Source organism: Parasteatoda tepidariorum, chromosome 5 (assembly GCF_982258835.1).
Source record: "Parasteatoda tepidariorum strain Cologne lab strain chromosome 5, Ptep-v5.0, whole genome shotgun sequence".
NCBI classification, from domain to species: Eukaryota; Metazoa; Arthropoda; class Arachnida; order Araneae; family Theridiidae; genus Parasteatoda; species Parasteatoda tepidariorum.
The window spans coordinates 41,726,430-41,753,245 of NC_141759.1; the positions used below are offsets into that span (position 1 = coordinate 41,726,430).

At 26.8% G+C, this 26,816-nt stretch overlaps 3 protein-coding genes across 4 annotated transcripts in view; 1 reads left to right on the forward strand and 2 right to left on the reverse strand.

Moving 5' to 3' along the window:
• Positions 1-4,563: 4,563 nt before the first annotated feature.
• Positions 4,564-12,610, reverse strand: Ufc1 (Ubiquitin-fold modifier conjugating enzyme 1). The gene is made up of 6 exons (XM_016068524.4): positions 12,472-12,610; positions 12,261-12,392; positions 10,377-10,508; positions 9,448-9,524; positions 5,982-6,072; positions 4,564-4,723 (listed from the first exon to the last, which is right to left on the reverse strand). The coding sequence occupies exons 2-6, from the start codon at positions 12,381-12,383 to the stop codon at positions 4,640-4,642; spliced, it is 507 nt and encodes a 168-aa protein (XP_015924010.1). The 5' UTR covers positions 12,384-12,392; positions 12,472-12,610; the 3' UTR covers positions 4,564-4,639.
• Positions 12,611-12,756: 146 nt separating this feature from the next.
• ATPsynB (ATP synthase subunit b, mitochondrial) lies at positions 12,757-24,513 on the forward strand. Its single transcript, XM_043048158.3, has 8 exons — positions 12,757-12,875; positions 13,178-13,220; positions 15,871-16,063; positions 17,003-17,194; positions 19,020-19,145; positions 22,479-22,556; positions 23,244-23,345; positions 24,366-24,513. The coding sequence occupies exons 1-8, from the start codon at positions 12,842-12,844 to the stop codon at positions 24,426-24,428; spliced, it is 831 nt and encodes a 276-aa protein (XP_042904092.1). The 5' UTR covers positions 12,757-12,841; the 3' UTR covers positions 24,429-24,513.
• Positions 24,514-24,626: 113 nt separating this feature from the next.
• Positions 24,627-26,816, reverse strand: part of LOC107452196 (uncharacterized) — a 51,905-nt gene continuing 49,715 nt past the window's right edge. For both annotated transcript variants that reach the window (XM_087163769.1, XM_087163768.1), the window contains one exon: positions 24,627-24,990. In XM_087163769.1, coding sequence (XP_087019895.1) covers positions 24,935-24,990 — 56 coding nt within the window. In that variant the 3' untranslated portion in view covers positions 24,627-24,934. The remainder of the gene's footprint in view (positions 24,991-26,816) is intronic.

Sequence of the window (26,816 nt, forward strand, 5' to 3'; positions counted from 1 at the left end):
CAGGGCACTGTGGAACAAAAATCATTTTTCGTGGTCAAAAATAAAAAAATTAATTTATAAGAAGAAAAAAAATATCAACATGGTTTTTTGTAGTAAATTGTCCAAGGAATATGACGGTGTATTTTGTTTTTTTAGTTTATTAATGGACATAGCAATTAAATTAAAACAAAGTCGAAACAAAAAAATTTAATTTTTCAGTTAAATTTTTATTAATATGATAAATCCTTATAGTAAATAAAAATATTAAAACCATGCATGATTTATAGATAAATTTATTTCTAAGATATATATGAATTCATTATTTTATAAAAATACTATTAATACCAGAGCCATTTACATATTTCTGCCCTGTACAATGAAATTGTAACTTTAGGGTGCTCTATAAAAAAAGCCTTACGTTGCCGAGGTAAAAAAAAATGTGTACATTTGTTTGGTATATATACTCAAGAATTAAAAAAAATTAGCTGATTTTTATAATAATGATAAAATTAATGAAAAAATTATAAAAATAAACTTGAGATTAATATTTATGTTACAACATTTTCAAAATTTTTTATATCTAGCAAAATAGATTCATTATTTTTTTTAAATTCGATAATCGAATTTGTAATTAACAATCTTAAATATTTTGATTCAATTTATTTAGTTTAAATTTGTTTTGATAAATATTTGCGATTTTACATCCATTACTTTATTTATGAAAATTATTAACCACAAATTTGTAATCAAAGATCTCAAAAACTACTAGCAAGTAATTTTTATTTATTTATTTACAATTTTTTCTATAATCATCTGCCATTTTGGATCCGCCAATTTGGTTTTTTTGAAATTTTGACTTCATATTTGAAATCAGCTACCCAAAAAACCTGAAGGTGGTCAATTTTTAGAACATTGAAGTTAATTTTCTAATTTTGGCCGCATTTTTTTGATTTTGTCCCACTGTGCAGGGTTAAGAAAAAAAATTCCGGTTGCAAGAGATTTTTGCACGAATCTTGGACATTTAAGTGTGGCCGATTACAAATCTGCAATCGAATTCTCTCAACAAGAAACAGTTTTTATGCAATTTATAAACAAATTCCTAACTAGGATTTTAAAAATTCACTTCAGTGAGCCTCGATGGCTTAGGGCAGGGGATAGAGCGTTCGCTTTCTATGAGGTGAGCCGGGTTCGAATCCCAGCGATGGCTGGTCGATACAAATTCCGCATCTTGCTTGCACCGACCACAGTTCTGACGCAAAAATATCCTCAGTGGTAGACGGATCATGGCTTAGAGTCTTCTTGTCGTCAGGCTAATAGTGGGAGGTTTTCCTCTCCATGTAACGCAAATGCGGGTTAGTTCCATCAAAAAGTCCTTCACGAAGGCAAATTTCTCCGTACACTTAATCCAGGAGTTCTCTTGTCCACCGGATTGGGTTCAAAATTACAAGACTTCGGAGTTCAACATTAGTAGCTGTAAAAACAAAAAATTAGGTCAACTGTTCAACGACGGTTATGAAATGAAATACAATTTACTTCATTGGAGCCGGAATAGCCTGGTTGGTAGGGCGTTGGACTGGCGTTCCTGAGAACGAGAGTTCAAATCCAGCCGGCCGAGGAATCCCCATGTATTAAATGATGCCAATTGCACGTTAAATTTGTCAGAGTCACAAAGTCCTCCCATAACAAATCAATGCCTCCAGGAGTTCCCTTGTCTTTTGGATTGGGTTCAAAGTTACAATGCTGCGGAGTTAAACATTGGTACTCGTAAACTCAAATTTGGGTATGCTGTTCAACGACGGTTACAAAATACTAAATTCACTTTAGTAGAGCCACAGTGGTTCAGGAAATAGAGCGTTCGCAATCCAATGAGGTGACCCGAGTTTGAATCCCATTGATAACTGGTTAATACGAATTCCGCACCCGGCTCGCACCGATCACAGTGCTGTTGTAAATTATCCTCAATGGTAGACGGACCATGGCTTAGAGTTCCCTTGACGTCAATTCTGACGCGATGGGTTAAGCTCAAATATATGTAAACCTATATGTTCTTTATAAATTTGTACCATGAGACAAACTAAACTAAAAATACTATTTTGAAAAATGCTGTAACAATGCAAAAAAAAAAATAAATAAATAAATAAGAATCCGATAATTAGCTACCGAACAAAATATTGTTAAATAGATAATAATTGTTGATAAATAAAAACATGCTTTTATTTTTATATTTCTTTAAACGAAATTTTAAAAAGGTTTCTAAAATTAATTTGAGACAATTGATCAGATATATAATGATTAATGTAAAGCTTAGCTTTTTAATAATATTTATTAATAGAACTTCAGTTAAACGTAGAATATTTAAAAAATATTTTATTAAAATGACGGTATAATAAAGGAAATATGATTTAACTATCAAGATTTAATTTTTAATCATTCGATAACTATTAACGAAATTTACTTGCACGCGTATTTACATTACACAGTAAGATATAGTTATGAGAACTGTTAACCAAACTGGTTAAAAATCGAATTTTTTAAGCCAATTATGAAAAAAAATTATCTAGTAAACAATCAGTTGAAAGTTACTGGTGTCCGATTTTAGACATGCATGCTTTTTTTCAATATACTCGCAACATATATTGAAAATGTAATAAAATGTTTCCAAATGAATTTTTTCTTCCTTTGTTATATAAAAATAAAAAGGTTTGTTTTTTTTAAAAACAAAAACTACCCTCAAAAAAATAATTAAAATTTTTTTGTTTAAATACTTAGTTCGGTTTTACCATTTGCTTTTATTTACAAGGACTTTAATCTTCTGTGATGTTTATATTAGTAATGCGTTGTTGCAATTTTCAATTAGTAATGTGTTTATTAATTATAAACTAAATTATAAAATGTAATATTTATGTTTTATTTGCAACTGCAGTTCATTATGCTTCTATAAAATTCTCAGTTTACAAACCCATATAATAAAAATATATTATTGCATTTACTAATTTGCTAAAAATATAGTAAAAAAATAATACATGTTTATTGTTTTATTTTCATTTATGACTTTTTTTTTGTTGATAAAATAAAAAGTCAAATATTTAAAATTCAATGTCTCAGGAACTATTTTGTATTTTTCCTCAGAAAATTACATTCTTTAAATTTATGTAAAAATTTCTATATATTACAATTCAAAGTATTTTCGACTATTATTATTGAATGAAGTAATAAATAATTATTAAAAATTATTTTTTGCTTTGAATTATCTTTCTATAAACGAATATCATTATTATGTGCAAAAATTTTTCAATTCGCTGAAAAGTTCTCGAAATATGCAAAGTACGAAAAACAATAAAATTAACATTAAGGGATTTCAAACTTTCGACCGCTCTCCTGACAAAACTATTGGAACCATATTTCCCAGATTACGGCTACTCTCCATACTTTGGGAGTCAGGAATTCGTCAAAAAAGGTACGTTTATTCTGAGAAAAAAATTTTTGTGCCTGGGTTCGTTGCTAATAGCATATTCGAAGTCACTCCATCAAACCATTACGGTGGAGTCCTATTAAGTGAAAATCCGATTATTAGATCAAAAGTTATTCAGGGTAGTATTTTGTTTTTTAATTTTGCATAATGTACATGGGATAGTTTGACAATGCATGCATTGCAGTCTAATATTTCTATTTTATAAATTTATTACTATGTTCATTGTTCTGCATGGTTTACAGAACCAGTTGATGCTGTGATTTGATATGGTTTTGTGTGACACATTCATGTAACTAACAGTTAAGATTTTTTACAGAACTGTGTAACAGTACCATGGCACATCGTTCTGCAATACAGAATAAAGTATGTAAAATACTAAAGCATCAAATTCAGAGCGAAATTTTTTTAGCAATTGATTTTTTTTTCCAGAGAAGCTTTATATCTGAGGCTAAAATTGTGAGTTTTGCTGATGCATCATAGTTTTAAAAAATACATGAATTGACAAGAAAATTATTTAACAACTACCACAGAACTTTTATACAGGAACATTTTAAATTCCAACATATTTACAATCTTCGTGATTTAATTTTGGAAATCAAAAAAAGATTATGACTGTTATCAATCCTAATCTATAATTGCTTAGGTAAATAATGTTGCTATGTAAATGTTACTTAATAAATTCTTGATGTCCCACTTATAGACAAGCCATAATTAACAAAGTTCAACCTTTTTAGGAAGCAAATATGTATTGTTTCTTTATTTTTGCTAACTCCTGTTAATAATATAATTACCAAAACTAACATTTTATAAAATTATATGATGACACTTTAACAATGAACAGTAATACTGCTACGAAAAAAGTCTCATACAGTTGACATGTTTTGAGTACAGCTATGGAAACAGGTTATCTACTGTATTTTAAGAGTGATCGAAAACATAAATTATTTATTTAACAAAGTGGTTTCTAAGCTTTTTTATATCTCAATTTGCAGACAATGAAAAATTTGGGGTATTGCTAGAACTAAAATCTTTTTTCAATGTGTAATTCATGTTGTTTTTTTTTTAAATTATCATCAGATGTGTTTATATTTTATAATGAAGAAAATTATAAATAATGAAACAACTGATTTTATTAAAAAATAGCCCCCAAGAAATTCACAGACTATAAACATATACATATAAATAGTTTCATGTAGATGAAGCTCCTTCTTTGTGAACAATGATGCCTTTCTGTATCAAATCTGGAATTTCAACAGCTAACCATGGTCCCAACTGAAATAAGAAAATCAACAAGTCAATTTAAATTTTTTATTAACGATAAATGTTAAATGCATTTAGAACATTACTATAAAACCATTTTAATAATTTTGTATCATATTTTAAAATAACGCCGCTAATAAAATAAATAAAGTAAAATAAAAAACTTAATATAACTAATAAGATTTAAAAGCACACTTAGAAAGACAAAAATAGTCAAATATTCCTTAGCCGCAAATTAACTTGGGCCCTCATTGGACCACTATTCATTAATTTTGGTTCATTAAGGGTTCAAAGGGCTGTTATTTTTCTGATATTGGCCCTATATAGAATTCTCCGACTCACCCTATGTTTTACAGCCACTTTACAACCAACATCGACCCTATATAGAATAGTCTGATTCACCCTATGTTTTTTTTTATTTTATTTTATTTTATAACCGTCGTTGAACAGCCGACCCAATTTCATGGGTTTACGACTACTTACGTTCAACTCCGTAGCCTTGTAATTTTGAACCAATCCAGAAGACAAGGAAACTCCTGGATCAGTACCCCCAGAGGTATTGATTTGTTGTGGGAACATGGAGGACTTTGAGACTCGACAGATTTAACGTGCATCAGTCACCATTTACTACACGGGGAGTCTTCGGCCGGCGAGGATCGAACCCACGACCTCTTGGATATGGGCCCAGCACCCTACCGACCAGGCTATCCCGGCCCCTCACCCTATGTTTTAAAGCCACTTTACAACCAATATCGGCCCTATATAGAATTGTCTGATTTAACCTATGTTTTACAACCACTTTACAACCAGTATCGGCCCTATATAGAATTGTCCGAATTACTATGTTTTACAGTCACTTTACAACCAATATCGGCCCTATATAGAATTGTCAGATTAACCTGAACTTTTATATTCATTATTCAGCCAATATAGGCCCTACATTGGTTTATATAAGCCATTTTAGGACCAATATTAAAGAAACTAGGTATCCCAATATTGGTCTCTCGGTACATGTTCTTATAGGACTCACTTTGAGCTCAATTGGGGCTAAGGTAAAATTGTTGCCAAGGTTATTAGATTTAGATTAATGAATTTTTTAGAATCCTTTTCTAACATCTGTAAAAACATAAAATATTTTTCGTGTAAGTATATAGATAGGGAAAAAACTAAAGCAATATCTTTAAAAATATTTTTACATCATTCAGAACTTATTATGTACAAATAAAGGGGGGAAATGTAAATACAACAGAAATTGATAAATGCAACTTACTCCTAAGGCCATCGCATGAGCTATTCCGAATTTAGGAACATTTCTTCCCCAAAGTGGTTTGAAATGATCAGTTAAACATATTTTACCACCTCTAAAAAAGAGATAAAAGAAACAGCTATACATTTGGCATGAATATTAATAATGATTTTGAGAATTCAGATGATAGAAAAGTGTATAATATTATTACTAAGTTTAAACCCATCAAAATAACTATAAAAATTAAACTGGGTCATCACAATTTTAAAATTTTATCTGATTTAATTCAAACTAACATTCCTGAATTTCATATTTTGTTCCTTGAAATTTATTAAAATATTTGAAAAAAAGAAAAAAATAATATTGACTCTTTCTTATATTAACCTCTAATACAGTAAATTGTAAAAATAAAAATTCTACTACTTAAATAAATTTTATGATATTGATCATTACAAAATAGCATTCATTTACTAAAACTTACAAGTCTATATTTTATAAAATGATATTTATTAAGATCAAGGGTTCTAAAAGAAGTGGACTCACCCAAATAAATACATTTTTACTACAAAATTTAGTCTTTAGAAAATTTTAGAAAAGATTTGTTTTTACAAAAAGAATCAAATGTTATTGGATATTTGCTATTAAAGAGTCCTTTCTCTCACATTTGTTTCCTTTTATTAATTTTTTCTCTTGATAAATCTTTGATGATAGAGTATTATTCTATGACACAATAGCTTTAACAAACAATAAATTGCTAACAAAAAATTACCTATCCTCATTTTATTGCGAAGGAAGAAATGGCACATAGTATTTTAAAATTTTTTCAGTATTTTCTCCACAAAATAAGAATAAAATTAAACTCTGCCAAAAGTAGTGTCAAATGGTCTTTTCTTGGTCTTGAAAATGGCTCTTTCAAAAACAAAACAAAATGGCATAACAATCAATTTTTTAAAAATATAAAAACTAATAACATTAAATTATCTCCCTGAAAATTTTAGCTAAAAGTCTAATTTTTTTTTTTTTTATCAACCAGAAAAAGTTACAAGTCTAAGTCAAGGTCCATCATTTGGAAAAACCACTTTTTATGCATTCATCTAATAGTTTAGGATTTCTGTGACTTGTTTACCCATTCACAAAGTACTTCAACTTTCAACATAAACATTTCATTGTATTCTTAACTTTTTTTTACTTCACCTTTCATACTTTTTTTTAATATACAGAACTTTGAAACACAAATCTGAGTCCCTACTAAAGATTATAAAGATCAGAATTTTCTTTTCAGTTAAATACAAAATGAACTAACTGTTATACTAAATAAAGCAATTTAAGATGAAGACTAATAGAAAACACATCCAGGCTTAACAGAGCAATAAAAAAAAATCAGGATATTTTTTGGAACAGTAGACATAAACCAGACTACTTTCAAGAAAGACAAGCAACAAAATAAAAAGTATAATTTTCTCTATTAAAGGCTAATTTTATTGCCAAAGAATAATAAAATATATTTTCAATTTCAGAATTACTTAGTGTAGAACAAATTTTTAACAGTTTCTTTTACCATTTTATTAAAGGAGCACACTGATCAGTAGTTTCAATAATCTTGAGACAAAAAAAAAACAAAAAAAAAAACAGTTAATATGATCCTTAACAGTTTTATGCAAAAGTAATTTACTTGATGATCCATTAACTTGACATTTCAATATTCTATGATATGATTATCGCATCATTGATTGAATTTAATAATTTTTCAAATTAGATAAGGAAGAAAATGAATCCATAGTTGAAACCAAATTTCACTCTACATTTATTCATTTACTGAGAATAATAAATGACCTGTGACATCCCCATTCATCACCATAAAAATAAAGTAGATTCATTCATCACCATAAAATAAAAAGCTGTTGGAAAGAAAATCTAAATCATTGAAAATTTCAAATCAATAATTTTAATATCTGCATTTGTATTTGCCAAAAATGTTGAGTTCCATTGACATATATAAATCAGGAACACCAGAACAAAAAGCTAAGAATCAGGACAAAATATTTTTCAATTTATTGTTTAAAATTTATTCCTTACTACAGAGGCTAATACAATGTAATAGGTACATATTTTTATAAAACAAAATAAATAAAAAAATAAAATCTGAAACCAAACTTTTCATTAGAACATTATTCATTCAATTCTATCTTTTAGTAATTTTAAGTGGATCACAAAATCATAAAAGAAAGACTCTCATAGGCAAATTTTTTTTCAGATGCAGTTATGCAAACAAATATTTAATAAAATGGCACCAAAGAAATTTTTAAAAAATTATACTTTTTTTTGAACTGCCTTACATCTTCATTTAAAATAAGAATTATTTTGATTTAGACATTATCGTTAAGACCGATTCACAGGAAATTGCTTAAAAACTATTCACATCATGATTGAAGAAATCAGTTGCATAGTTATTTACAGTATCTATAAAGAAATTTTAAAGAATATGGCAACATCTCTTTAATATATGTATTTAAAAGTTTAAAAGCCATCCACAGCTTTAAAACAGTAACTAAAAATTTATATATGCATTTTCTTTACTTCAAAAACTTAAATTCATAAATTGCAAGTCTGTTAATTCCCAACAATATTTCAAATTAAAACACTATAAACAAATGAAGAAAAAAATATACATAAAAAAATTCTTATGAAAATATGAAATCATTATGCACAGTGGAATATTTATAAAAAATATTATGAAAAATCTTGCTTCACTTTTTCTATCCTCCATTTTAAACTACACAAGAAAAATATTTTGTTACTTGAAATCTTAATCTTGTCTTTAGAACTTGATAAACATAGTAAGTTTATCTGTACACTTAGAAAGTTAAAAAGGAAAATACTCTCATTAATTTTAACTAGAATTCTTGAAAATTTTTTTTGAATTAAGTTAAGAGAAAAATAGCATTTTCAACTGTTTCTTGGAAATTGTATTTTTGATATTTATTATTTTATTTAATTATTAGAGAAAAATAGCATTTTCAACTGTTTCTTGGAAATTGTATTTTTGATATTTATTATTTTATTTAATTACAGTAGAAGCAAACAGTATACAAAAGTAGACTAGAAAGCTATATTTTTTAAATTATTTACAGTTCCCAACTTTTTTTTAACCCTTAAAAAACTTTTCAACAACAATTTTAATGGGCTAATTTGATTGAACTTTACAAAGCCATAATAGTGCTCTATGTTTCATTTATTTACTTTATTTTTAAAAAAGGTATATTATTAAAACATACGTCAGAGATATATCATTTGTTAACTAGGAAATATGTGATCATACAAGTAAAATATATAAATTCATTATCATAAAAAAATAACTCTTAGCAAGCAAAAAAAATATGGAATTTGAATTTTAAATAAAAAAAAAAAATTGCCATATTCGAATACACATTGACTAGCTTGTATTTATTAAGTACGGCATAGATGTGTGCCCCATAGATTTTTGTATTACCTATACATTTTTGCAGTTTTTCCATCCAGCTCAGGAATTGCTATTTCAGGAGCAGTAGTTGGATATGTTACTGGAATCTAAATATAAAAATTTAATTGTAAATAACATTTACTAAATCAATAATTTTCAAATAGAATAGGCAAGAAAATTATATGAGTTTTAAAAACTAAGCTAAATCTTTGATTTTTATAGATGCTCAATATTTAATTGTAAAGACACTTAGATTCAGTTTAAATTAATTTGATAATCAATTGTATTTTTAGTAAGATAAGAATTTTTTTTTTTTTATTCATAAGAGGAAGGAAAAAAAAAAAAAAAGGATAGTTAAATTTTAAAAGATAAATCAAAAGTCAATTACGAAAAGAATTTTTTTTTCACATGTAGCCTTTTTAGAGTCTAAACTAATTTTTAATAAACACTCTTATCTATGAATACTTTCTTTGATCACTTAAGTCATTAGTGATAAATAAAAAAACTATTTGAACTTAAAACAGATTTTTTTACATAAGGAAAAAAAAAAATTTTTTTTTTTAAAGACAAGCAATAACCATACTACACACACTATCTATATAAATATAATCATACTACTACTTTTCAATACAAAATTTGACCTGAAAATTATTTATTTAAATAAATTTACTATTTTTACAATATCAGTCAAAACAGAAATTATGAAATATGCAATTTCTAAAAATAATAAGGTTGTAGCAACATTTCATTTAAAGTGTTCCATCTTACAGTAACATTTTATTCAAAGTGTTAGAAATATCAAGGAAATTATCTATTCTGAGATTGTTACTCTGTTTGTATAACGTAAAAATAAATAATAAAAAGAAACATTGCTATTCATAATAAATTAAGACATTTCTAATAAAAATGAAAAACTTCAATCAAAATCAAGTAGAAGGACAAAAATATAAACATCTTACATCAAACTCAATGGCAAACTCATACTTCATCAATTCATGAATATGCCAACATTTTCCAAACCACTGTGTTCCATCTTTGTTTGATTCTAATCTGAACCAATCATTATCATTGTCTTTGTTATTTTGTACATACTAGAATAAAAAATATAGGTATAATAAGCAAAGTATAAATTGAATAATAATCATAAAAAATAGCAAAATCTACATTTTTTGTCAGTATACTAAAATTAAATTACTAAATTGAATATAGTTTTTTTCTTATTAAACTAAATTATATGTAATTATACAGAGACCACCACTATTGCTGGATTAGATAAATAAATTATCAAATAATAAAAAATCATAATCATACCAATACATTTAAAACAATCCTTTAATTAAAAGATTATGCGAAGTAAAATATTTTAATTCAAATTTAATTAGATTCTTAAGTTTTTACATATGATAAATCGAATCTGATTATTAGACAAACTTTTAATTTGTTCCATTTATCTCGTTTTTCTTTCAGAATTAAAAATATTGATAAAAGATTTATTACTATTAAATAAAGAGTAATAATATCAGTTGAAAACTATGAGCTGCATTGTTCAAAGAGTCGGTTGTCAGAAGATTGTTAACATTTTAAAAGATTGAGCAATTTAAAACATGCCTCACAGGCTAGGGGTATTTGAGAAACTAAAATAAATAACAGGTATACTTGGAAGGTATAATTAGTGGCCACCGCTATCGGCGTCGCCAGACAAAATATATTGGGGGATGGACTACCTTATAGTGCTATTAAACATACATATACGTTTTTTCTGCAAAATATGCTTTTGTAAAAAAATGCAAAGGAAACTAGCCATTTGTTTTAATGAAACTGAAAGCTTTAAATCTATTGAATTAGCTCAATATTTTTGGTTTTTTATATATAATAAATAATTTTACATAATATTTTCTTTTATGTAAAAAACATAATTATTTTTTATGGAAAATAAAACAGAAATAATTTTTTTCTCAAAATTTTGGGTTTCGACTTCCCAAATATTGAGGAGATCTGGACCCCCCTGATTCATGACCACATATAGATAAATTTTCAATTACAAAACACATTTTGGTGTCTTGGTAATGACAGTAGAATAAAAGCAGATATGGAATTAATCTCAATAATTAGGTAATTATATACCTTTAAATGAATAAAAGAATTATACTATTTTTTGGAGAATAAAATGAAATGTTTTAAAAAATAGAAATTAGTAGGTACATTACAACCACTGAAAAGGAGTAAGGAAAATTTCTGTGGCAGAATAACCACCGAGTTTCGGCAACTTCCGGGCAGAGGCAACGAAAAACTGGAAAAAAAATTCACAGAAAGGGAACAATCTGATGGGTGTAACTCGTAACAGGAAGATTTTCGTATTGTGATTTGCAGCAGAACAATTGCAAAGTCCTTGCAACTTCCGGGTAGCGGCCCGAGAGAAACTAAAAAAAAAACATAAGGACCAACTCGGAAGGTATAACTCATAGCCACCCACAAGCAAACATCCATATGTTTATTTTTAAAAAAACTTGCAAGTTTAAAATTTATTTGGCACCCAGGCGATTGCAGTTGGCGCGACAGACACCGAAATAACCCCCTCGTAACCACCCCCATGCAAACCTCTATATGTTTTGTTTTAAATTTCCCGTTTACAATCACCATCAAAATCACCTTGGCGATTGTAGTTGGCGTGGAAGATCACGACACAGAAGTATCCTCAAGTAGCTTTCCAGACTGTCAATATTTATATTGCAAGCAAAAAATATGTGCGAATTGGTACTAAGTTTCACCGAATTGGTTTTAGTTGAAAATTAAGTACAACACTCTAATGCTCAGAAAGAAAAATTAAAGCAAAAACAGCTCACTTGAATTAGTGCTTGATATTCCTCTTTTAAACGAATAGGCCACAATTCTTTGTCCCGTGGACCAGCTTTAGTTTTTAAAAGAGGAATTTTACTCAAAGTTTTTCTAGTGCCATCGTCCACCATACTTACGATCTGTAATACAAAATAATAACATCACTTCAAGAGATTGTTTTTAAAAATAAAAAAAAGAAATGCATAATTTCATACTAACAAACAATAATAGTTATACAAGTTAAGCAAATTGAAAATTAATATTAAATCTATTTCAAAACCAAGGAAATGTATTTCGTCTGTCAACGGGGCTTTAAATAACAGTACAGTTACAGTTGAATTACAATGACAAAATTTTTATTTAATAACTGTAGAATTTTTGTTTGTAGAATATCTCAATAATTTATTAAATGGATAAACTTTCAATAAAAAAATAGAGATTCTATCTAATTATTCAAGATTTGAATATGTTTTGAATGACTGAAATAAACTTATAAAATAAAAGGTGGCATCATAACTTTGTCATCAAGGATCAAGGTGATTTTACAAGATCGGTGTTAGCTAAGTAGCTGAAACTGAAAGTTTTCAAAATGATTCCTGTACGTTCATTAATTGCAAATAAAAGTAAGTATTCCTGTAAAAAAACCACAGTATCTGTTTTTCCTAATTGTGCTTGTTACTTTAGTTTCTTTTTTTATGTTTTATCTTTGTAATTGCATGCTCTTGTTTATATGAGCTGCACATTATTAAATTGCTTATAAATTTAATATTAATTTTTATTTATTGAGTATCAATATGCCTCATACTCTCCTATACGTTTTTTTATTAATTTTCAAATAAATCCGAAATTTATTTCTGTACTGTATCTAAAATTATTTTGACATCTAAGTATTAATTGCAAGCATTATATTTGTGTTATCTTCTAGGTTTTGTCAATGCAGTTGCTGTTCGTATGCTTGGGCCTAAAAGGTAAGAAACTTGTGTTTTTGGTATTCTGTGTAACATTTCATTTTATCTTTCAGGTTTAAAATCTGGCCTGGCATAATTGTTTGTAGGACTTTAATTACTAGAAACTGAAGTCAATCAATTTAAGATTTCCTATTTGCCCGCGAAAAACTTTAGAAAAAAAATCACTTTCAGAGGAGGATACCAACTCTAAAGGGTATATATCCCCTGAAAAATCTTATTGTTTAGCAACCTACCTTTCACTTTGAATCACAATCACCCTGATTATATTTTATTACTATTTTCTCTAAATTTTTGTGTTGATTTTAAACTTCTAAAAAATCTAGCCATCAACAGAATAGCTTTCGAATGTTGAGGAGAGAGCTTCAGAATGTTGAGAAGAGAGCTTTAGACAATGTTTTTTTTTTTTTTTTTTTAAACTAAGGCTTGGTTTCTTAGGATAAATGTCCTGGCTTGGCATGAATATTTGGCCAACACCCCAGGTTGATTAAAGAAAAATTATTTCGTTAGGTCCTCCCCTTTGAGCGTTAGCAGAAGTTCTGAGAAACAAAATACAAGGAAAGAAAGAAAAATAGTTTTCTTGTACATAATCGAATACTCTTTTCTTATGTTTTGTTTTTTCTAAAAAAAATTTCAATATAAAATATGAGTATGAGTACTTGATTACGTGCAAGTTATATATATATTTTTAATGTCTTTAAAGAGAAAAATTGACAAAAAATATATTTTCCTTTTCAAATTACAAATAGTAATTTAAAGAAATGACTTAAAGGATTCATTTTCTATCAATTATTATGTATATTTCTTAAAATAATGCTTAAATTTATTTTAATATAAAAAATTAAAAAATAGAATATTGAAATAAGTAATCACCAGTAATCTCAAGTAGAGATTTCATTTCTTATTCATAAATAATGAAATAAAAATTATGTACTAATTTTTATGAAACATAACTACAACTCATAAATAATTTATTATAATATTTGTTTACAAATATTATTAGTAAACATTTCCAGTAACTAAAAAACAGCTAAATATATTTAATTATGCAGATTTTCGTATTTGTTAAAAAGATAATTTGCTTAATTTCATTAAAAAATGTTGATCAATGACATCAAATCGACGGATAAAATTTAGTATCAATAAAAAAATTTCTTTGCTGATATAATTATCTGTAAAGATAAATAAACCAACTATGAATGATAGTACTATTTTTAAATAAATAAAAATATTATGTTTTAAGTTTGCATTTAGTTTCATATCGTAAAAACAGAGTTCTCTCTAGAAATAAAAAGGGGCAGAGTGCTTCCTCACAGAAAATGGGTACTTTGAGTTTCGAAAGGGCACTCACATAACACTGTAAAAATTTATCAAACTGTGTAATATTATGTAATAATTGAATTTAACCTCAGCAATTTTTAAAACCCTTTGTGCCCTTTTATACTATTCTATGTATTTCAAAAAGTAATTCTTAACACATCAAAACATGAAAAAAATTGTTGTTTGTTTAAAATAATTGAAAGCATGCTAAAAGACAATCTCGGAGCATAATTTTTTTTTCAAAAAAAGTAAACTTAAAAAATTATTAATTGATAAACAACTTGAAAGCTTTTTTATATATTTTGAAACTGAAAATTATGAAAAAAATGAGCATTTAAAGGTGCATTTAAAAAAAAAAGTAATTTTTTTATTTAAAATCACTTTAAAAAAAATTATTTTATCATACAAGGGGGAAGGGCTCGAAAAAAAAAGAAACTTGTAAAAATTTAACCAGTTGAAAATTATCTTAACAAAGCAAATATTTGTAATGGTAATCAGAATTAAACCGATAAACACAGATCATTTTTCCAGTGCGTAATTATTAAGCAGCTTGAGATGCTTAGTTTCTTCTAAACAAACTTTTTGTTCCTACTTTCTTTCACTTTCAACTCTAAAAATAAATCATTGATAGCATTCTCTTTAGTGCACTCTGACTACAACATGAGGTTGTTGATCATTTTCAGAGATAGCCAAAAAGAGTTCTACAAATAAGAGCAACTGTCAGATATTTTGAATACATTTGAAACTACTTAATTATTTTGTTAATATTATTTGGTATGATATTTTTTTGTGTTTCCTTATTTGACCTTTTCCGCATTTGGTGTAGAGGTTTGCCCAGTCGCTGGGGGAGATATTGATGGTCTCTGCTAAAGGTTTTTTCATTATAAAATCTATGGAAAAAATTCCATGCTTCTCAAAGGTGGTCGTAAATAGAGAAGGTCGGTACGCAGAGATGGTCTTTCCAGAAGTTTCACTCTACATTTATCTGTTAACCAATGTATGAATTACAAATTTGATCATATTAATAATTAATTTAAATCGCAATAATAAGACATACAAGAATCACTGAGTTAATGTACGAGTTTGTTTTAATTACAAACATTTTCCCTCATTAAATTTAGGTAGGTAGCTCACTAGGTTAGTAGGTCAGAGACTAGTGAGGTTGACTCCAAGCTACCTGAACTAGTCCTAACAAATCTTCTCTTTGGGGAAGTAAAAACCATTGTTTTTATTTGTACTTCAGAAGTCTGTCTAAGACTTTGCAGACCCTCACGCCTTTAATTGTTTAACCGTTAAGATAATTGCCATTTTCTTACCAAGTTTTTTATTTTAGCTTCTATCGAGCAGAGAGTACGGTCCCTACTACTTATGCTGAACAGCGTGCTCACCTTGAAAAATTGTTGACGGAGGAGTTGCCGAAACCGTATGATGGACCTGAACGAGATCTTGTAAATTTCCCTAAACGTAAAAGAGCTATTGATATTGGAAAAGTCAGAATGGGTTTTCTTCCAGATGAATGGTTTACTGTACGTAAATTTGTTCTGTATTTTTATAAGTCTTTCAAGTATACTAATTGCTGTTATTATGCTTAATATTGTTAGTGTATTGTTTCTGTTACATTTATTGTTGTTTTATCTGTCAATGTTGAATCTTAGAGGCAAAGTGTAAAAAACTTATTATTAAAAAAATGTGACTAAGATATTAGAGATTTAAATTTGTTAGATAACTATTGATAAGTCATGAGATTATAATTCTTTTTTTTATGAATGCATATAGTTTTATCTCAGTTGACTAATACCTAATAAAATGATGAATATTTTGGCAAATATCCTTTATTTTATTCTCACCCTTTTAAGGAAAAATATTTAGATTTGTAATAATTTTATTGAAATTGTGCCAAAATAAATATGTGTTCAGTATTTGCATTATCATAATTAAATGTGCCATTCCAAATTATTTTACTTATTACATGATGGTATAAAATATTCATGCTTTTCAACTAAAAACTTAAAAGCTTTTTAATTAAAAAAATCTCATAATGTTGTCGTATTGCTTGTCCGAATTGAATGACCAAAAACCATTTTTGACAAATCACTCATAGGAAGACATCAGTTAATATTTTTCCAGGTCATCAATTGTAGTAATAAATAATTTCTAAGAAAGAATAAAATTATTTTATCTACTGGTTTGCAAAATGAATTATTACAAAAAAAATATCATGAAAATTTTAGTCACTATTAAATTTAAAAGTTTGTCATGAAGTTTCATTTTGTCAGTTACTAAATTGTACAATTTTTTACATTTCTTAAAATTATTAAATCAAATTGTAATCTTTTAAAAGTATTAAATATCTTTTATAACCACATAATTTTTTATTATTTAGAAACTGTATTGTGTTATTATTAAAAGAACAGATTGCAGTTGTTTAAGATTAATTTCTCAATAGAAATGTTGTTTTCTTATAGTTCTTTTACAAGAAAACTGGTGTAACTGGACCTTATGTTTTCGGCACTGGATTGTTGACATTTCTTTTGTCTAAAGAATTTTACGTCATTGAAGATGAATTTTCTACTGGTTTATCAATCTTCATTCTGTTTTACATTGCTCTAAAGAAATTTGGTCCTAGTGTAAGCGCTTTTGCTGAAAAATGTGTTCAGGTAAAATACTTTATTTTGTTTAATGAATTTTTTTAATTATGTACTTGCTTTGCCTTATCTTTTATGTTATGTTGCATTGATGTTAAATTAATTAGAACTTAAAGTAATAAAATTATTTATTTAAAGTAATTGTGACTGCTTCTGCTTTAAATAATTGAAATATTCAGACTACAAATGGACATCAATTTTCACTTATTAACTTTAAAAAATCAAGTTTACATATTTTCATACTTCTGCATTCCATTTTTGCTCAAATAACATAGCATTTTCCTATAATTGAAATGTAAAATATGATAGTCATCTAGATTGATCATAACAACAAAAAAAGCAGGTTAAAAGATGAAAATTATAATTATCAGATTGTTTTTACCGAAGCCAATGACACTAATTTCACACGTAATTGCTTAAGTGCATGTGTAAAATAATAAATTTGAAATTTACTTTGTTTTTAAATAAAAGAAAAAAAAGTGTTTGGAAAAAGGAAGTTCAAACAATCAATGTTCCACTTTTTTTTAATAATTTCCAAAAAAAAAAGTTTCAAAAATGCCCCACACAATGTTAGTTTTTCACTATAAATGTGATGCTTAAAAAATTAAACAGGCTAGTTTAGGCATCTATATTGAATGTTTTTTTTTTTTTGTTTGTGTCTCAAATTTATAAATTTAACTTTAAAAGATTTAGCTTGTAATGTATTTTCCTTCCTAATTTAGAAATGAGGTCCACTTTTTTTTTTTGTCTTTATAAACCATAATTAATTCTTTGTGTATCAAATGTTACGGAAAAAATTCTGAAAAATTCCAATCCTATTGTACTTTGTGTACCTTCTTATTTTCACTATTGACTATTTCACCATTTGTTATTTATTTTTAAAAAAATGAGTTTATTTATTTCAATTATTAATGGTAAAATATAAGTATTATTTTTATTGAAAAATTAAAACATTTTAGAATCTTTGTTTTCCAAGTGACGAGATTGAAAGATGTAGAAATATTTTCGGTTGTCATAGAAGCTTATTATGAGAGTGTTGAGCCCTTTTTTTTATGTTTTAAGTCTATCAACAACAAAAAAAATCTGTTTTCAAACCTACAAAAAAGTAGATAATTTTTAAAACTTTATTTTTTTCCTTATTAATTTTTGCATCAGTTAATGTCTGAAATATGTTGAAATTTTTATTAATAATTTTTTGCCAGCACCATTTAGGAAACAATTGTTACTTGTACTTGTATTATCTTCCCCAGAGCATCTGTTTAAATTTGAGTAGGCTTAATAGCAAAAGAGTGGTTATTATTTTCTTTTTGGTTTTGTGTCTTATTTATATGGGAATATTTCTAAATTTTCATCGATTATGAATTTTTCCTACCACCTTTTAAGAAACAATTGTTACTTGTATTGGTATCCACAGAGCTCCTGTTTAAATTTGAATATACCAGATCGTAAGAAAGTGATTGTTTTTCTTATATAGTTTTGTGTCTGTTTATGTGTTATATGTGAAAATTTCCATTGATTTTGTTAGCAGCATTTAAGAAACAATTGTTACTTGTATTGCCTCTCCCAGAGCTCCAGTTTAAATTTGAGTAGACTTAATAGTAAGAAAGTAGTTATTTTTTTCTTTCTGGTTTTGTATCTTTTTATGTGGGAGTATTTCTAAATTTCTGATGATAATAAATTTTTACTACCTCCATTTAGCAAACAATTGTTACTTGTATTGGCATTAACAGATCTCCGATTTAATCAAACTTGATAGATTAAATTTGATTGATTGTTAAGTGAGGTGTGCTTGTGGCATGTGCTTATTTTTATAGTTTGTTTATTTTTTTCTCCTAAGGAAGAAGAAGATAAGTTCGAGAATGAAAAAAAGAAAGCTATGGATGATCTTGTGCAGTCAATTGAAGGCACTAAGAAGGGTGTTTGGCAAATGGAAGGACAGAAGATCCTGATGAACTCTAAACGAGTATGTAACAATTTCTTTCTTTCATTTTTTTACTTTTATTATTATAGAGTATTATAGTATAAAGTATTATTATTATAGTATAAAGTCCCATTTTCAAAGTGGTTTAAAACTTTGGCAAGTCCGAAGAATAGATTTTTCCATATAATAGATCTTACATTAAACATAGCATACGCAAATCAATAAAAAAATAACTGATAATTTTTATCAATTTTCGTTCAATAACACATATCTGCCAGGTCTCCTGCTTTTTAAGAAAGACCCTTGTATTTTATGACTGTTTCCTGTTTACCCGTATATTCTCAAATTTCTTTGTATTTGTTGGAAGAAATTTAAAAAAAAAAAAAAAATTAACGATAAAATATCAGCTAATGGCAAAAATACTTCTCTTTTCTTTAAAAATACTTCCCTGTATTGCAGTATGTAGAGTGTTTATTGTTTAAGTAATTATAAATAATGGTTTAAAATTTTTTTCTTTAGATTAAGATTTTTATTCATATTTTTTACTTCGCTAAATGTAAGTGCTCATATTATTTCCAATTTTGACTTGAATGATATATCAAAACTTAACTCATAACCTAAAAAATGTTGCTTGTAAATCTTTGTTATTTTATTTCTCCTATGTTGACAGGTAAGATAACATTTGATTGTTGGTTAAATGACATTTATTTAACCAACTTCATTTAATTTCTCTTTCATAAAAAAAAGGCACATTTTTCTTCATTTTATTTTTCTATTTCAATCTAGTGTAAAGAATTACCAGTGTAGATAATCAGATAAAATGCCTATAAAAAAGGGCTTCAAATTGGAAAGGAAAATCAATTCTATTCAATAAAATAAAATAAAAAACGTAATTTTAAACAGGAATGGAATTAAGTAGGCTTTTTGAATGAAAACATTTATAGTTTAAACTAAAACAAGTCCCATCTTATTTGAACTTGCTTAACAAAGCAGTATTCATGTTTAGCTATCCTAAAGGCAAGAAGATAAATAAGAAATAAAAAAGTGATTTTTTTAAGGGGGGGGAAGAAAAAAATTGTTTATTGAATTTCTGGTAAACAAATTCCAGTCATAGGATGGAAAATACTCAGATTGTAGTTTCAGATAGTTTGGTGGGTTTAGTTTTTGCATGCCTCGACTTGGCCTAGGTTTAATTTTCTTTACTAATATCTGGGTGTTAGATCAGATTTCACGCTCTCAGATTGTGTGTTAAAGGTTTGGAATCCACTGTAATGTAATGTTTTGTCTATAATGGTTTGAAAGCCCAAAAAATAAATTTATTTTTACTCACAGTGTTATCCAAAAGAAATGTTTTTAGAGAGTAATTTTACTTTTCGATTAATTTTTGAGAAAATAAGTTTAAAATTGAAGAGGGAATTTCAAAATAGATATTGAATTTGTAAGTTACCACTGTTTACACAGATTATTTTATAACTGACATATTACTTAAGCAAAGTAAGCCCTATAGAAATTGAATGGATATTTTATCTAAAACATTATTCCACATTATTTTTTAGGTTTTTAACACTATATATCTGCTGGTTTAGTAAAGTAAGGTTTCTAAAAGAAAGAAAAAATTTATTAATAAAATATATTGCATTAAAATTCTATAGTACGTCCAAAATTAATACCTTCATTGCTGGCGTCACCTTCCCAAGGCAAACTGAAAAGGTCAATTCAAATGCTTATTCTACAGCATAGCTCATATTTTTTATTTTTTGTTGCAAACCCTTTTTCCTTAGTAGTTCCAGTGATTATATTCGCAGTAATGAGCAATAACAACCAATTTCCTGAATTTAAGATTCACCTTTTCTACATTCCTTATTGATTTATTTGCAGAAGTCTTTCATCCTCATGCGTTTTTGAAGAAAAATTAAATCTAATGACTTTTGAAGGGGTATTCTTTTTAAACAGCATGGATAAAAAGAAACCTAATAGTTTTACAAAAATTGTACAGGGAGTATTTCTATTCCCTGTCAAACGTTTGAGAAATAAAATTCAAATTTGATGTGTGAAATATGCATAGTCTTGATGCATATTGGTTTTGCAGTTACTACCAGGTTTTAAAGCTTTTTTTTTTTCTTTTCTTAAAAATCTACTTGAATGGGTTTTTTAAAATGTTGCCCAGTTTTAATACTTTTTGGGTTTAATTCAAAAGAGTGCAATTTAAGTTGAAAATAATTTTTCGTAAGAAAATAATTAAATAATGAATTAAAATTTTAAAAAAAATGTCTTTAATTTTAATGCAGTACCATTTTTTCATGCTAGTATTAATAAAAGGCTCTTAAATTAATTCCTTCTGTGACTAGAAATAAAATCATTGTATTGGTGTCAAAAAAATATTCTGTTTTATTTGTATATTCTGATACTAAAGTAATAGTTTATTATTTTTTTTATTTTATTTTTTTTTGGTTAAAATAAAGTAAGCTTTTTACAAGCCAACTAATTACATAACTATGTTTATTTAACAATTTTCTTAATGGTTTTTTGAATTGCTGTTTAATGTAGACTTATATTAAATAAAATGTGTAATTTAACTTTATATTATTCAGTATTTTATTATGGTTTGAAATTTAATGAATTTTTTATATTTAAATCATTATTTTTGTATCATTAAAATGCAGCTTTTATATTTTACAAAACAAAAATATTCTTTTAAAAAGAATTTAAAAATTCAATTTTTAATATTTTGTTACAATACTTGTTGTCTGCTTATTTTACTCATATTTGAAAACTTATTTATTAAGAGATAGAAGAAAGACAAAGTTATTCCAGCCTGTACTCTGCATCTGTTCAGTTCAAAATAAATAGCATTAAAAAAGCTTAAATTATAGCTTAAAAAAAGATTTTTCTTAATGTTGAAGCAAGAAAAATTCTTATAATAAATCATGCATACACATATATCAAAGTACACTAAGTTTTGAAAGTAAACTTATGTATATTTGTATACTATGTATTACTCTTTAATAAAAAATAATGATAAAAAGTTGAATAAAAAATAACGATATAAAGCAGATTTTGATTATTTTTATTAAAAAATAAAACCAGTTGATCCCAGGTTTTTTTAAATATCCACACTGTTTTTTTTTTGTGGGTGATCGAAAACCCTAGTTACCACCGTATGCCTTCTAATCTAAATTGTAGTAGGGTATAGTCACTAAGGATAAATCCCCATATGTCACATTCACTCTTGTTAAGCTCTAGTGTATTAACAATAAGACTGTAATGTATAGGTAAAAAATTACTATTTAATTTGTATTATGAGATTCTCAATTTGCTGTTAATTCTTTTGTATCTTAAATTCTGATTTCATTCCTTGATATGTTTTTTTCTTAGGAAAATGTGCAAATGCAATTGGAAACAGAATATCGACGACGGTTGATGCATGTCTTTGAGCAAGTTAAAAGACGATTGGCAAGTTTTAATTTGTATTTTTTTACCTTTAAATTTTTATTTTCTACTTTGTATTTCCAGAGATCAAATAATCTAATTTAATGGTATCTTAGAAATTTGCAATTCTTGTATACTTTTGCACGTATAACTTGTCTTAAATATTCTAAAGTCCTATGCTGTGTCATCAAAAAATTAAAAGCAATCCATGTCATTGCTAAAATTGGTTAGAGTAAATTTATGAAAGACACGTAATGTTGCTAATAGTGTTAATAAAATATTGCTAGATTTAATTACATTATTAAATTAATTATTATGTGGTTTTTCTTACTCAAACTTTTTTAAGTCAGTATCAGTCAATTAAACATTAGTTATTATCTTTGAAGTAAGTTACAATTTATTTTTATTTATGTCTTTCTTTTATACCCTTTCTTTAGTTGAGCTCCAGACAAGAATCTATCTCAGATTCTATATCATAATGGCGAATTTTGTCTAGTAAACAGAAAAAAAAAATAATTTTCTGTAAATTTTATTTATTCTTTTTATAAAAATTTTGTAATCCCTGATTTAAAATCCTAAAATATTTTTTTATATAAAGTTAGCACTAAAATCAATCTAAGATTTTAATTTACTAAATATCTATAAACATAAATTTTGGCAATGTTTTAATAGAAAATATATACCATTGTGATTTTCTGTTTCTATTTTTAGGATTATCAATTGGAGCTTGTCAACACTCGTAGGAAACTTGAACAGAAGCACATGGTGGACTGGATTGTAAATAGTGTTGTTAAGAGCATTACACCTCAACAAGTAATAATATTCTTGAGAAAATTATATAATTTTATAAATTTGGTATCAGAATATCTGCAAATATCTAATGATATATTACAATATTCTGCTAATATAACTAATTTTTGTAATTTATTGGTTAACAATCAGGGCTGATTGTGCTCCGGAAAAAATCCGGATTTCCGGAATTTTCGCTAACAGTGATCCGGAAGTTTCCGGAGATCGAAGGTCCAGATGTTTCAAAAAATCATTGATCACAGAAGTTTCTGGAAATCAAATTTTCAAAGGTGGAACTTAAAATCACAATTTATTTTATTTGTTTGTAAGGGAGAGCCAATGAGATACTTTATAGGCTTATATTCATGATTAATATTCATTTTTTATCAGTAAATAGTTGTTATAATCATAAACTCAAGAAAGAAAGACATGTTTGTAAATTTTAATTACTTCTCCAGATCATCATTGGTATGTGTAAATGGTATAGGTATGTGTAAAATTTTAAATATATTTTAAGGAAACTAAGAAATGTTTAGAAAAAGGGAAAAAAAACTTGTTTAAATTTTTTTCTAATTTTTCAATATAAACTGTTTTTTTCTTCTTTTTTTCTTTTTTTTTTTTTTTACTTAAGAAATTTTCCGGAATTTTGACGTGGACTCACAATCACCCCTGAACAATACAGGTTGATTAATTGGGTAATCAAACTGATTCACGTTTTTAATTTCTGTAACAAAATTTATTGACACTCATAATCAAATTTAATAATTATCATTATCAATCATAATCAGGATGTTACTATATTCATTATTTCTAATTACGCATTATTGTATTTATGTATTCAATAATTGTTTTTATTGGTAATACTCGCAACATCATTCATTATTCATAGGAACATGTTATATTCATGATATAGCACAAGTACTTTTTAAAATATTGTTATTGCAATGTCAAAATACTAAATAACCTAACTCTGCTCATAAATTTTCTTTTAGAAATATGTATCTTTGCTTTTAGAAATGTATTAATTTTTGTTTCATATTCTAGGAGAAAGAAGCATTACAGAAGTGTATAGATGATTTGAAAGCTTTAGCAGTAAAAGCACACTAAATCTAAAAGAAATTATTTGTGCTTGAATAAACTCAGTTGACTTTACTAATTAGAGAAAATTTAATAAATTAATCTACTACTTGAATTTTGTTCTTTTTTCTGCACTGATTCTGAACATTTAATTTTGTTTAATTTATTTTATACTTGAATGTATTGTGCCCTTCATTAAATTTCACATTTTTGATTGAAATATCACAATTTTTTTTTTAAAAAAAACTTTATTTTCAAAAGTTTTATAAAAGAAAATGACATGAATGGTTAATAAATATGTAGAAATTGACTATTAAGTTGAATGATATAGCATGAAGGTCATTTAAGCATAGCCATGAAATACGTGAGATGTCAAAAATATGAGTTCACATGTGATCTTTTTATCTGGTTTTAGGAAAAAATTAAGACAACTAACAATTTATTTCAAAACTTGATTTTCTCTTTAGCTTGATAGTATCAGTTGTCTAATTTTCCCTAAAAGCTATGAGGGTAATTTTTTGCATTATTTCTCTTATTTACGCCATCATGTTTGTGCCACTGGTGTCACTTCCAACACTTGAAGCATCAATGTCTGCAAACATACAAAAGATAAATTACATATGCACTAACCTAAAATAAATCACATTGATTTTTTTAATTACTGTACTCAAAATATCTTGTTAATGCATATCTGGAAAATTTGCACATGCTACTGGTTAATTTAGAAATGTGCATTGCTTGCAATGTTGAAAATGGACTATCAAAGTTTTCAGCTTTGTAAAAATGAAATTATCAAAAGTTTCTCATATTGCTTAGACATTTTATAAAATTAAAAACTGGTTAAGTATGAAATATCGTTTCATATTCACACAGCAGGGATGTGCGAGCCTTAGCCCTGTGTTCCCTATATTAATGTTATTTTAAGGCTGTGAACCAGTTCTCAGTATCCGGTCGTCCAGTATTCCTTACACTAAAGTTTTTCCCAATCAAATATTCCTAATACCCAAGTAAGTGGGTTAAAGTAAAATATGTGATTAAAAAAAAGATTGATTTATTGAATAGGAAATTTTTTTATTTTTCTTTGTTCATTTTAGTAATATTAAGAAAAGGGGAAGGGAGAATAATATGCTGTTTCATTCTCTGATTTAAATTTGCTAAACCTTCCATACTTTGCTTAATGACTGTTTGTCAATGTAGGCAATACGTAAAGTATATATTCATTTTTTCAATTTAATTTTTTCTTTAATTTTAGCTATTTTCTGTTTTTAATGAAACTGAATTTTGATTTAAGTCTATTGTTTTCTCCAAATCTCTCGCTATTGCTATGTATTGATAAACGTTGGATAAAATTCTTTGATTTTCTCTGTGTATGGGATTTTTCTTCATGGTTTTTTCTTTGTAAAAAAATCTTTTTTTCTGGTGAAAGTACACTGAATGCAGTTCAACTCAGAAAGCCCCTAGGGATAATGGATTTTCTTTATCTTTTTGCTAAAAACAAGTACTCTAAGTATGTATGTTCTGCTTTTTGAATCTAAAATTCATGAAATAAAATATTTAGCTTTAGCATAAAATATTTTAACAGACTTTTTTTTTATCGATTTACTTGTTTTTCAAGCATGCAATACTTTATTTTTCACAAGTGCGTTTTATATTCTATTGGGATGTTTTATAAATTTGTTCAAGTTAATTGAACTAAAAAATTTGAAAACTCAAGCTGTAAAATGTATTGTAATTTGTAAAATGATTTACAACAATTTATATACAATAGTAAGTGCCAAATGTCCCTAGTCTTTAGGAAGATTATTATTTTTTTCTTTTTCGGTTTTCTTTAAATTTTTTTAAAAAAAGTGCTGAAATTAATTTTAATTTCACAAGTTCCCAGTAGCGTATGCAATGAGAGGGTTTGGGGTTCAAACCCCTCCACCTTGATGAGCAAATTTCTTTAACAACTGGAAAGTTAAAACACATCTTGTTTTTAATTTCCCACAAAATTCAATTTTTTACATTAATAAATAAAAAATATTTTATGATTAAGAAAGTAGAACTGCCCAAAATTGTGCGAACAAAAACTAAATAACTGCTACTCGACACCTTTCTGTTGCCTTTCAAGGGAATAATAAATGCTTTTCACAGATGAAAATTGATTCTACATAGCTGACAGCGATGAACCGTGTAGCTAGACAACTAAACACTTGCAGGCGTGCTCCAACGTTGTACTAATACACTGCACAGATTGTAGAGATTTTAAAGTAACATTTGATTAAAAGTTTTATATCAAATGAATCAATCAGAGATATTTTTTGATTAAAAGGAAAGCAATTACTATACATTCTAATTGTTTCTTACTAACATTAGTCTTTAGTAATATACTGGGTTTCATAATGTAATGACCGCTGATGTAAAAAAATCAATGAGAAA

Coding starts and splice junctions, on each gene's coding strand:
- ATPsynB (XM_043048158.3), top strand. CDS start 12,842: ATGATTCCTGTACGTTCATTAATTGCAAATAAAA. Junction 17,195..19,019: donor TTGCTGAAAAATGTGTTCAG/GTAAAATACTTT, acceptor TTTTCTCCTAAG/GAAGAAGAAGATAAGTTCGA. Junction 23,346..24,365: donor AGAGCATTACACCTCAACAA/GTAATAATATTC, acceptor TTCATATTCTAG/GAGAAAGAAGCATTACAGAA.
- Ufc1 (XM_016068524.4), bottom strand. CDS start 12,383: ATGGTGGACGATGGCACTAGAAAAACTTTGAGTAAAATTCCTCTTTTA. Junction 10,509..12,260: donor AATATCAAGCACTAATTCAA/GTGAGCTGTTTT, acceptor TTTTTATTCTAG/TATGTACAAAATAACAAAGA. Junction 4,724..5,981: donor CTCATGCGATGGCCTTAGGA/GTAAGTTGCATT, acceptor TTCTTATTTCAG/TTGGGACCATGGTTAGCTGT.